General features: G+C 54.8%; 3 protein-coding genes across 3 annotated transcripts; 2 read left to right on the top strand and 1 right to left on the bottom strand.

The window, feature by feature from the left end:
- Positions 1-1,469: 1,469 nt before the first annotated feature.
- Positions 1,470-2,905, bottom strand: UV8b_04312 (uncharacterized protein; the record flags this gene model as incomplete). The annotated part of the gene is made up of 7 exons (XM_043141810.1): positions 1,470-1,570; positions 1,646-1,716; positions 1,833-1,906; positions 1,975-2,006; positions 2,075-2,540; positions 2,640-2,715; positions 2,826-2,905. 7 exons carry the CDS (start codon positions 2,903-2,905, stop codon positions 1,470-1,472), a joined length of 900 nt encoding a protein of 299 aa, XP_042997744.1.
- Positions 2,906-4,593: 1,688 nt separating this feature from the next.
- UV8b_04313 (uncharacterized protein) lies at positions 4,594-5,049 on the top strand (the record flags this gene model as incomplete). The annotated part of the gene is made up of 1 exon (XM_043141811.1): positions 4,594-5,049. The coding sequence occupies one exon, from the start codon at positions 4,594-4,596 to the stop codon at positions 5,047-5,049; it is 456 nt and encodes a 151-aa protein (XP_042997745.1).
- A 3,193-nt stretch (positions 5,050-8,242) lies between these two features.
- UV8b_04314 (uncharacterized protein) lies at positions 8,243-9,544 on the top strand (the record flags this gene model as incomplete). Its single annotated transcript, XM_043141812.1, has 3 exons — positions 8,243-8,479; positions 8,595-8,692; positions 8,791-9,544. 3 exons carry the CDS (start codon positions 8,243-8,245, stop codon positions 9,542-9,544), a joined length of 1,089 nt encoding a protein of 362 aa, XP_042997746.1.
- Positions 9,545-11,751: the final 2,207 nt, after the last annotated feature.

Consider the following 11,751-nt stretch of genomic DNA (forward strand, 5'->3'; position numbering starts at 1 on the left):
GCGGGAGAAGTGGGAATGAAACAAAGGAGCAGACGGCACGCGAAGTATGGCCATCCTCCTATCAACTGCTTGTCCGTTTGATTGTGACGCGAGTTGATCTAGCATCTCTTCAGAAGGCGCGGAAGGCAGCACCTGCCCTCGACTTCCAGGTTCCCAACAACGGCCACAACTTGCCATTGCATCGGGAACACAACAGCTTTGCCGGGGATCCGGCTCGGTATCGCAGCCCGCAGCCAGCGCCTACGGGCTTTCTCCAAAGCCGGAGGACTCACTCGGACGATGGGAGACTGAGCTCGATTGGCTCAAACACTTTGCCAGTTTGCCAAAAAATAAAAAGCCTCTTTCCCGATGTACCTTTTCAGCCGTTCAACCTGTTCGACCCGTTCAGCCCGTGCGGCCAACCATCTGATATGGCGAACCCCGTGTGCATCGGTTTGCCTCATCTTGCAGGTATGACAAACTGCGTGACCACCACCCTGTGCATCTTGGATGGCACAGCCGCCGGATACAGGATGAACTAGCTAGCTGCCTTGGGGAGAAGCGGAATAGTGAGCCTTGTGGCTGGACGCCGACATTCAGCTGACAGAGCGACACCTGCGACGTGGTAAACCACATGATGGAGCAATCATGCCAAGACATCCAAGCGACCCGGTTAGTTGTTGGAGATGTGCTGCAAAGAGCTTTGCTTTGGCTGTTAGGAAGTGATTGAATTCACGTAGCTCGTTAGACCGGCCTAATTGCGAGATCTGAGCGTCCCCTCGTTAACACCCCCAGAGTGGTGAAACAGAGCACAGCAGGTGGCTGTCACAAGTATGTGCAAACCGCGGCAACGGGTGACACAAGAGATGAACATGGTCTAAATCAACGGTGAATAGCCGAGTCACGGAGTTTATTCGCTTCGTCCTTGATCCAAACAACAGTTTTCCTCGCAAAAGAAAGCAAAAGAAAAAAAAAGAAAAACCAAAAAAGAAGGGGGGGGGGGGAAGGTTCTCCCGCTGGCAGTTTACCGACAACCTCAAGATGCGGGTTTACAATGGCAACAAAATAGAAGCAGCATCAAACTCCGCGGGGGACAGAGTGGTCGATGTAGGCGTCTTCCCACTGACTTTGACTTTGCAAAAACAAGCGCCAGTGTTGATGTCGTAACGTGAAAGTTGGGACAAGCACAGGTTAGGGGGCAAAACTCAAATGACCCAATTCGGAGATGAGTGTCCCAGACGATGCAATCGGTTTTTTTTTCATTAGAACTTCAATCCTGTTCGTAATCCATTCTTGGATGCAAAATGTTTGGCTACACAGAGTACAGCGTACAGCGTGCGAGCCAACAATCTCGCCAGGTTTGCCAAGTGCTTAACGCTCCGGCTGACCTGAAACACCGCAACATCGATTGCTTCGCTCCGGGAATTCGGGGCCGAAGTCGGCAACAAAAGACGGCATACGGTGATCGAAGATTTCAAATTTCCCACTGACTATTGGGCCTTCCTAGCGGTGTCTCTGAGAGAAGGGGCCGTTTCGTCCGTCATGTTCGTATTGAGCTCCTCAATGTCTGCAGCCCACAGCGCGGCACCGACTATGAACGGTTAGGTGTGCTGACTTTCGAAAACCGCAAGGACAACGGGTTGCATGGGCTTGGAGGAAAACTCACCCGTGTTTGTGTAGGTGAAGAGGATGTTGGCAACAGGAATCATCTCAAGAAGGGTAGCCACCAAGCCAAATCTACGACACATGGTCTCACCGTCAGCCTCCCTGATCATGGCTGCATACATATGCGCACCTCTTTGACCGTGCAGCAAGTAGATGAAGGGGACGACGATGGGACACACGAGACTCACGCCGTGTATGGTCCTGTATGTTTGTCGAGCCACTCCTGCTTCTGGGAGGCTGACCATTGCTTAAGTTGGAAGTACTAAATTCAACATGAGCCGGTGAGAAGAGGGAGACAATGTTTGAAGTCATGGATATGCGGCAACTCACTCGACCGTGTACTTGTGTTCCCCGATTTCGAGCTGGTGCATGTGTCAATCTCCAAGTCTTGGTCGCCAAGGCTTAGTCTGCTGGCTAGAAAGAAACACACCCTGAAGATACAAAAACGCGGCTGTACCGACGACGGGGATGAAGTTGAAGGGTAGATACATGACGTAACGAATAAGAGCTGCGGGACTGAACTTGCTGAAGGGACTCTTCAATGTCTTGCCGAGCCTTGCAATCGGGTCACTGCCCGACCTCACTTCGCGGCCTTGACGCACCATGTTTGTGGCGTTTCTAGAAATCAGCGTGCCATCAAAGGTATCGAGGATAGCTTGCTGGAGAATCCAGTTTCTGGAAATGATGTTGACGATTGTCGAGCTTTCGTTGAGCACAAGAAGTACGGTTGAGACCACTGCCAATGGGCCGCTGGTAAAGACTAGCACGGCTAGCTGCGGAAGGTAGGTAAAGGTGAACATGGCGCCGATGACGGCGGCCGAGACGGTCAAGTACTGTCCGATCTTGGAGGTGAATGGCCTCCACAGAGACCTGTGCGTAAGAAAGTAGAAGATGCCCTAAGACGGCCAGGAATGGTCAACAACAGTGCGGGCAGCGTGGGTAGCCAGGCTACCCGCAGAGGACGACGAAGAGGACGATGAAGATGGGGGCAATACTTTGAACGGATACAGATAGGCTCTACTCTTGATTGCCTGGTAGGCGACGCTCCTAGCCCGGCCCAAATCTTCCGTCCTGCCGAGCGGTCAATTTCTCGATCAGGCGGGATTCTTTTTCTTTTTCCGGGTTTGCCAGGTGACGCGAAAGGGGTGGCAGAAGAGGGCAAAAGCGCAGCTTTGTCTCACAAGATCTGTTGAGCTTTCTCTTGGACCGAATCTACGACTCGGCGACTCGCAGCTTTACTATTCTTGGATGAGTCTGCCATGGTGGTGCTCTTTGCTTCGACGGGTCGATATTTCACGGGATACGGGATATGGTGCGGCGGCGTCCAGAGGAAGGGTTGTCAAGAAGTGGACGTTTTGAACGCGAGTTTTCTCTCAGCTCAGCGATGCTCAGGTGACGATGACGCCGAACCTGACGCGCTGAATCTGACGCTGAATCTGACGCTGCTACAGTACCTAAGCTTAGGTACGCACCAACACCAGCCTACCCAAGGCAAGTCGATGTCGTCATTTCCGCCTCACACGTGTTGCGCCGCCGCCGCGTTCTTGCTTTTCCTCTTGAAATCCGTTCCGACTGTACCCAGTGCCAGAGCGGCAGAATTGCATAAAACGCTCCTATGCGTCCATACGCCATTAACGCTTTTTTCTAAACGGGATTCTATCTGTCGAATTGACCTTGCCATTCCAACAGTACATACATGCGTCTCTTTGGCTGTGCAACATCTTTGCGGCGCGTGTCTGACTTTGCAAACCATTCCGGCAAGAACCCTGGGTACCGGGAGGAACTTGTTCGCTTTCATTTGTTGAACCACGACACGAGTACTGTACAAACGTCAAAAACCAGCAGCACAACCATGTTTTGACCCGTCATGACGTAAATCGGGCGTGTCCAGCCCCGCGAACTCCACGTCCACGTGACAAGTGGGGGCTTGCGACTCGCTTCTTGTTGCACCAAAAGTGTGACGCCACACAATGTGCGACTTCATCGAGTATCATTATTTACTGCGATACTTCACATTCTTCAACGGGGTGGCGGCAGAGAAGCCGCACAGATGAAGAACCAAACGTCATTAATCGAACTGCGCGCGCCGTCATGAATTTGTCCATCTGGGCGCGCTTCTGATGAGAAATTTCCGTGCATCGCTCTTCTGCCGCGATGCTGTTTCCAAACGAGCCAGTTCGACAACACGGGCATGCGTGGGAAACCTAGGTCATCCATCACTTCTGCAGGCAATGAAGGCCGTGGCGTGGCCTCTGGGGATGCGTTGGGCTGCCACACTCGCGGTCCTCTCCTTCTCCCACGGCGAGGTGAGCAGTAATCATGTGAAAGCCCTGCTGCCATTTGCCACGGTAAATTGTCCCTCTCCGAGACCTGCGGCAGGTCATGACTCTGTGAAGCAGCAGGTTATAGCATGGGTCCATGAGAGTTGTTGACCTTTTGAACATCTCCTCTACTTGCTAAAAGGTGTATGCGCCTCCCATCTTCGTTCAGCTCCCAGATTTTCCTCGGCCTTTTGCTATGTAGCCGTCGACATTTGCCTCGTTGGCCGTTTGTTGGTGCGGTGTAAGGGCAGGTGAGGGGATGCCCTATTATTATTACAGGGTGGAATTTGACTTGGACCAAGAATACGAAGCGGGCAGCGGTCCAGGATTTGCGCCCAGGCCATAGAGGCGGTGCGCACCAATCGCAAGTCTCACCCAGGTCAGTGAGGATTTAATTAGAAACTGCGGGCGAAGCAAGCACCGGCCAGAAGAAGAGCGGAAAACTCGTAGCCGTGAACGCGGACGAATACACTCCAACAGAGTACGTCGAGCGCTGTGGAAACGAGCATGCGGCGGCGACGAGAATGCAGCATCAATTGAACGGAGCATAGGCTGGGGGGGGGGGGGGGGGGGGCGGCGATGGGACTCGGGAGTCAAGGCTCAAGGCTCAAAGACTCAAGAGCCCGAAATGCGTGCCGTATTCCTCAAGTCCGTGGATCTCATGGACAGTTTCTCTGCATGGGCGACGGGATTAACCAACGTGCCGTCCGGGAAACGAGCCAAGAGCTCGTCAGCCTTGAAACGGCTGCTGGTGCATGGACCAGGGGATAGTTGGTTGAAACATGCTGCTTTGGGCCGGGGGACTGATCCATCGAGAGCCGAGGACGGTGTGTTTGGGTCGGTCAGTTCAAGAGATGAAAGCAGAGAAGAGTTCCAAGTCGACCTCGGCCAGTCTGGCAACTCTGGCGACTCTGGCGACTCTGGCGATGGACTGATCCGGATCTCCCGCACAGCATGCCCGAACATGCCCGCAGATGCCCGCAGATGCCCGCTGGAACTCCTCTCCTTCGTTCCGGGTCTACCTAGTTACTTGCCCCGTGCATCTTCTGGAAGGAAGAATCATGCAAAACGAAGCCCTACCTAGTTTTCATATCCGGTGGCGTTCCATTCCATGGTCGGCAGTTCGCGCCCTGGCAGGAGGCCCCCATCCCCCCATCCACCCATCCACCCATCCACCTACATATGTACCTAGCTCTGCATCACGTCGTAATCTCATCAGAGCTTGGACCAATCGGCCCGGCCCACCAAGGCGAGAGGCGTGCTGTGCTGGCCGCAGCTATTCTTGGGCATTGGGGCTTGATTTGGAATTTGGAGATTTGATCAAGCAACGAAGAAAAAGACACGGCTGAAAAGGCCCAGTCTCCAGATTTCCAAATCAAGCGCACCCCGACGATCTTTTTGTTTTCGCAACGTAAAATGATAAAAAAAAAAAAAAAACAACTGCCTAAGCTTGCAATCTGTTCTGACCGGCTGACCCATGTCCGTCCAGTGCTGCGACATGGAAACGTTGGGAGATGGCCTTGCCGTGGCGCGCAACCCCCGTCCCCCCCGACAAACCCGTTGGCCAAGAGTAAGAAGCCGTCGCGAAGTCGAATTCCATCTCACTCCTGCTGTTTTACCGTGCAGTGTCCATTTTTTGGGTGCATGGTGGCAGAGCAACAAGGTTCGTTGAGCCAAAATCCAGAGGACCTAGGCAAGGTCCTAGGTACCAAAGGTAGGTGCATAGGTAGAGGTAGGTACCAGGTAGACAGCCGACTTGCGGACTTTTGAGTCGGCGATCGGCCGCAAAGCGTTTCTCCGGCCGGCCTGAATCATCCCGCCCGGCACGCCTAGGCCGCCGCGATTTTTTCCAAAGTCCGCTGGAGCGCCCGCCTCGATTGGCTGATGCAAGTGGGCCCTTCTGCAAGTCACGCCCCCCCCCCCCTTTCCCCGACCCCGAGTCGGCGACAACCCCACATCATACCCTAAGAATATTGACCCCAAGAAGGTAGGTAGGTACGAGGTAGGCAATCGGGCATTAACCACTTCCTCACTCGGCCTTGCGGACTCGGGGACTTGTATTGTGCGGTCTCGGAAGGATTTCATGCGCAGCCGGAGATTTTGCGGCTGTTAGTGACGGAACGGGCGCTGCAGAATTGCTCACAAAAGGGGATGGGCAGCTTGTTCAATTGTTTGATTACCACTGGGGATTCGTTGGAGCGCCTAATCAACCGCAGACTGCTACGTGTACGGATCCGCTTCCCCTGACTTGTAGAGCAGTTTGTCCGCAAAGGCTAGACGGGCGGCATCCCTGATATCAAAACGCGGCACTTGTTGGTCAAGACCGGGCCCCAATCGTCGTCTCATGGGGTTTAGCGGGCGGAGAGTTGAGACGCCTTGAACGCGCTAAGCAAGACAGAAAAAAAAAAAGACAGCAAGAGAGCGGCAATAAGCGAAATAGACGAATAAGTAATCAAGGGAAAACGAGAAAAAAAAAAAAAAAAAAAGGACCCAGAAAAGCAAAGAGTACGGAGTAAAGTGAAATGAAATGAAAAGGGGAGGTCCATGAAAACTGGAACCCCCCAGTGCCCTTTTTGGTGCCCATTGCTAGGGTACACCTCCTCCTACCTGGTATGTACTACTGAGCTGAGCGACTGGGCGGGCATGTGGGGCGGGGCCGGGTAGCTGGATCTCGGCCTTTTTCTCTTGGATCCCACGCTGCTACGGAGCGCAACAGCGTGGCGGATATCCCCTATGAACTAGCTAGCATAGCAGCAAGTAAATACGGCTTCGAGCTCCATGTCGCTTCTGTTCTGTTGTCCAGGATGCAGTCGGATGGGTGCGGTGCGTGGGTGCCGAAAAGATGATGTCAACGTATGTCCAGAGCAAGGCAAGACGCGGGCGACAAAGCCCGAGCGCCGGCGGGTCGGCGCCTGAGCAGCAGCAGCAGCAGCAGCAGCAGAGCAGCAGCCACCCCCCCCCCCCCCCCCGGTTCTTTTCTTTGCTTGGTTGCTTCCTTCCGTGGCAGGGCTTCCATTTCAACCTTCGAAGCGAAGTGCGCTGTACCGGTGCGGCCCGGTGGGAGGGGAGGGAGCCAGACCAGAGTCAAGGCTCAAGACTCAGCCTGGACGGCAGGGAACGACGACGACGGCGTGGCAGGTGTATTGCCCAGACTCCGTACATGTGAATCCGCCGCTGGCACCCAAGGCCAAGGCCGTCCGTCGCGCGAGCCCGCGCTGCGAGCCTCAAATCTAGGGACGTACATGCTACATGCCTACCTAGGTAGGTACATGTAGGCACCCGTGCAGGCTGACAGCTACCTGCTGCCGCATGTAATGCAACCTGGCAGGGAGGTATGTAGGGAGGCAGCGCTGCGGTGCAGGGCCATTCCCAGCGCCGAGCCCCACATCGACGACCAGCACCCAGCACACCACAGCACACCAGACCACAGCACCTGGCAAGGCAAGGCAGGCTGAGGGCTCCAGGTCCCCCTCCTCCTCGCTATTTCGGACATAACCGCCTTCCGACAAGGTTGCTAAACCCACTCCTCTTTGCCCGGTTGCATGAGGTCAAGACTTCAGGCAGGAGGACCTTCGCAACTGGTCGTGCTTTCCGCAATCCCCCATCTCCAGTCGAATGGACGCCTCACCCCCTCCCTTCTCCTTCTCCTTCTCCTTCTCTTCCTCCTTTCCCCTCCCCCCCCCCCCCCCCCCCCATCCCCCCATCTCCAACTCTCCACCCCCAAACTCTCCACCCACCGGGAAATGTAAAACTGAAAAAGGTTCATGGGAAGCGAGGCCATCCGTCAGCCATCACCACAAAATGTCAAGGATCATGTACGTAGTACGGATCAATTCAGGTCCTCGCTCTCGCAGAACTAGCTCTGTCGCCCTGTGTGCTCTTTTCCCGGACGACCCTCCCCCCCCCCATTCCCCTCCCCTCCTCCTTCTTCGGGATCCTTACGACCTTCGCCGCCGTGCGTCACCTATTATTAAGCCATGTCGCTTGCAAGACATTCTCTCGTCGATTCCCGCACCCGCACCCCCCCCCCCCCCCCCCCGGCCCCAATTATACGTGGATAGCCTAGTGAGCAGTATACGTGGATAGCCTAGTGAGCAGACAGAGCCATATTATATATAGTTATTGCCCTCACCTTCCTGCGATACCTTTCCCTCTTGGTATAAGCCAAAATTCGGTGCGCGCTTTGCCCTAAACACCCGGAGCCAACCTGCCTGCCTGGTACCCGTCGGATCTGGTTCGACATTCGTCTCATCAAACATTCACACGCCTCATAGAGAATGGTGTCACACAGCTTGCCTTCGCCTCCCGCCGAGGATACCAAGTCGGGGGCTTCTAGAAAGTCCCCCTGCACTTCCAAGTCTGCAAAGTCAACAAATCGAGTCACCAAGCGACCTAGCGCCAGCGCTTCTGCGCTACACCATCATCATGACCACATTGCTCAGAGCGCAGGTATCCACGGTCGACACAAGAGAGTTTGGAAGGCTTGCGAGAGATGTAGAATGAAAAAGACAAAGGTACGGCGTATTCTCCCCTGACAACATGGCCATGACAAAAGCCGAAACAAAAAGGAGGCGGCCCGAAAAGCCTTTTCCATTCACATGCAAATCCTCTAACATGAACTTTGCCCAGTGCGATGGTGAATTTCCTTGCAAGAGATGCAAGGATGATGGTCTTGTTTGCACAGCGGGCGTGCGTAAGAAGGTCGAGTACAAGCAGTTGCCTCGAGGGTATGTGGCCACATCTGTACATGGAAATGATGATTGTTTTGAAACCTTTTTGCTCGTCTTGCTCACTTTTGTGCGCCCCCCCCCCCCCCCCCTGGCAGGTATGCCGAAGTTCTGGAGAATACCCAGTTCGCTCTCATCGCCACTGTCCATAAGCTGTACAACATGGTCCGCAACTCGCAGCCCTGGGAATTCGGCGAGCCCGACCTCAACGATCGCGGGCTTCCAGTCATCCACGATATTGCAAAGAAGCTGGGCTGCATCCGACCCAACAATGACGTCGACCTTCCCGTTCATTCCGTCTTTCCCGAAGACGAAGCTGGTCTGGCTGAGCTTGCTCGCCAGTTGCAGGAACAGCAGAAGCAAGACGATCATGATAGCCCAAAGGACGTCAAGGATGCCGACTCGTCTCGGTATCAGCGCAACGATCGGGCCTCTTCATCCGAGCTGGAACACTCTGATTTCGAAGACTACCGGAAGGCGGCCTTTGGCGGCAACAACCCCATCACTCTGTCACCACAAAGCTTTGCGGGCAGCAACGACTTTGAATTCAGCTCCACCATTCCCGAGATGGACCCGGGTGCCCTGTTTGCCTCGACGTCACCGTCGTTGCCCGACTACAGGGCATGGCATTTCCCCAAGCCTCAAGACGGCGGTGGTGGGTTTGCGATGCAGTTTCTTCACCAAGCCGGGGGGTTTGCGGGCATGAACATGCCGGATCTGGGCATGATGGATCCGGTGTTTGGCGAGATCAAGCCCGACATGTTGCCGTGCCCCAACCCGGATGTCATGATGGGCATGGCCGACCCCATGATCTACGGTGGCTTCGAGAACGAGGCGATGAGGCTACAGTAAACGTGGTCCGACGTTGCACATTGTTCACGCGGGGCAGCACACGACCTTTTTGACCGCCGCCTTGCATATCCCCGGATTCTGTGTCACATGCGATTATGTTTTATGACGAGACCATGACAGCAAGATGCGACGGCCGCAAAGACGTCGTGCTAGTTGGCGCAACGCACGACAACGACAGTTGAGGGGGGGATGTTTACAACTGGATAGACTTGTTTTCTATATTTACCAAGCTACAGTTGGGGATCGGATCTTTTTTTTTTTTTTTTTTTTTTTGGGTTTTGGCTCTTTTATTTTATTTCTTTTGGCCATCTTGAGCGTTGGGGTTTGGCGTCGGAGATACAGGTGGTGCTGGTGCTATAGACGGGTATGGACGGTTACTGGGGTCGACGATTGCCTCGTGTGCTTGACGGGCAATCGACAAGAGGTTAATTTCAACCAATCCCGTGTGGCAATGATTTGCTGTGCCGTGCTGTGCCGTTGATGTGCCGTTGATGAGCTTTTGATGTACTTGTATTTGATAACAAATGGTGTGTGTACGCACGTGTGGTGTAAGTGGGCATTTGGTGGATGACGATAACGGCGGACCAAGTTGCAAGTACTGTGCCAACCACAACAACATGGCGCAAGCCACCCAGCACCCGTCGCCCAGCCCATCTCGAGTCCATGACCCGTCCACGGCTTCCGACGGCAAACACGTCATCATCTCCAGAACAGCACGGAGTGCTCCGTATCCGTATCCGTATCCGTGCACTTACGTACACCTACACGCACACGCACACGCACACGCAGAACGAAGAACTCGGCTGGAGCTAGCCCGCCCCACAAGGCTGGGCGAGAAACGCGCGTTTCAGCGGCGGCAGCGGCGGCGGCGGCGGCGGCGGCGGCTTCCCCCCTTCCCGCCGCTGGGGGGGGGGGGGGGGGCTAGGGCTAGGCCAAGTGGGGCCTCAATCCGCGTGTTTCCACTTTTGGGCAAACGAAAACGTTCGTGGAGCAGGGGGGGGGCCAGCCGCTGGCCCGTGCTTTTTTTTTTTTTTTTTTTTTTTCTTTTTTGGTTTTTGCCGTTGGTGTGTACAACATTGACCAGGCACCATCACAGCACAGCAAGCAGCAAAGGAGTGGAAGGACCAGACGTGCTGGAATCCGGGGAGAGGCTTGGGAAGCTCCACCGGATAAAAAGAGGCGTCGGCCCAACCCTAACCCGGACGGGACCCAGGATCCAGGGCCTAGAACCCAAAACCTGAGAGATGGGAAAACCCAGAGCGAAGAAAAGGGAGAAAAGAAAAAAAAATAAAAATAAAAAAAGAAACGAAAACCAAAAAGAGTGCAAAGAGGGAGGCACCACGGCTCGCCGGCCCCAAGTCCCGCCTAAAGTCCCGCCCCAAGTTCCCATGTCGACCGAAGTGAGTTACCAAGTCTGACGTTGTTGCCATGGCCCGGCACATTGCCCGCAACTCGGCAGGGGCTTCCCCAGACCGCGGTGCCGATCCCGCTATCCTGTGCCGTTGGCCTTCTGCCGGTCTTCGGGGCTTACAAACCTCCGCGAGGGGGCGCGGCCATCACCCCCCTGTCTCTTCCCTGTCCCTCTCCCCTGTGGCCCCCCCAACTTCCTCCCCGGCCCCTTCCCCGAGTGCCCCAAGTCGGCGACTAAAACTCCCAAGCTCGGGCTGCTTCTGTCCTTGATTTTGATTTGATTTGACTGACGCGATGACGGACAGGGGTGTAGCCAGCGAAATGATCGAGAGGTGCAACTGCCGGATCGGGGTGGGTTTTGCCTGGTAAATTTGCAAGTTTATTTTTGCCTGATATTAAGGAGGGCGTCGGGGCGCTGGGGCGGCTTGCGCTTGCACAATGAAAAGCCAAAATGGAAAAATAGGCACCAAGGGGGAAAAAGAAGTCAATAAAGGGCAAAGAAAATGGAAAACGGAGTGCCGAGTGCCGAGTGCCGAGTGCCGAGTGCCGAGTGCCGATGAAATGAACAGCCTTCCCAAGGTCGTTGCAGACCGGCTTTTCTCGTCTGCCGGCTCAGGCCAGTCTTGCTGCTCCGCATCAAGCAGTGGGCCCAGCCATTATTATCATTATGTATGTACCTGTATGTGCCTCCTGGAGGTGGCTGGTACTGTAGCCAGGCACACGTAAGCCCGCTCGACACCAAGACGGTAGACGAATAACCTGCATCCTCGCTTATAAGCTCTTTGCTTGCATTTGCA

The sequence above is a fragment of the Ustilaginoidea virens genome, chromosome 3 (assembly GCF_000687475.1).
Source record: "Ustilaginoidea virens chromosome 3, complete sequence".
Classification (NCBI taxonomy): domain Eukaryota; kingdom Fungi; phylum Ascomycota; class Sordariomycetes; order Hypocreales; family Clavicipitaceae; genus Ustilaginoidea; species Ustilaginoidea virens.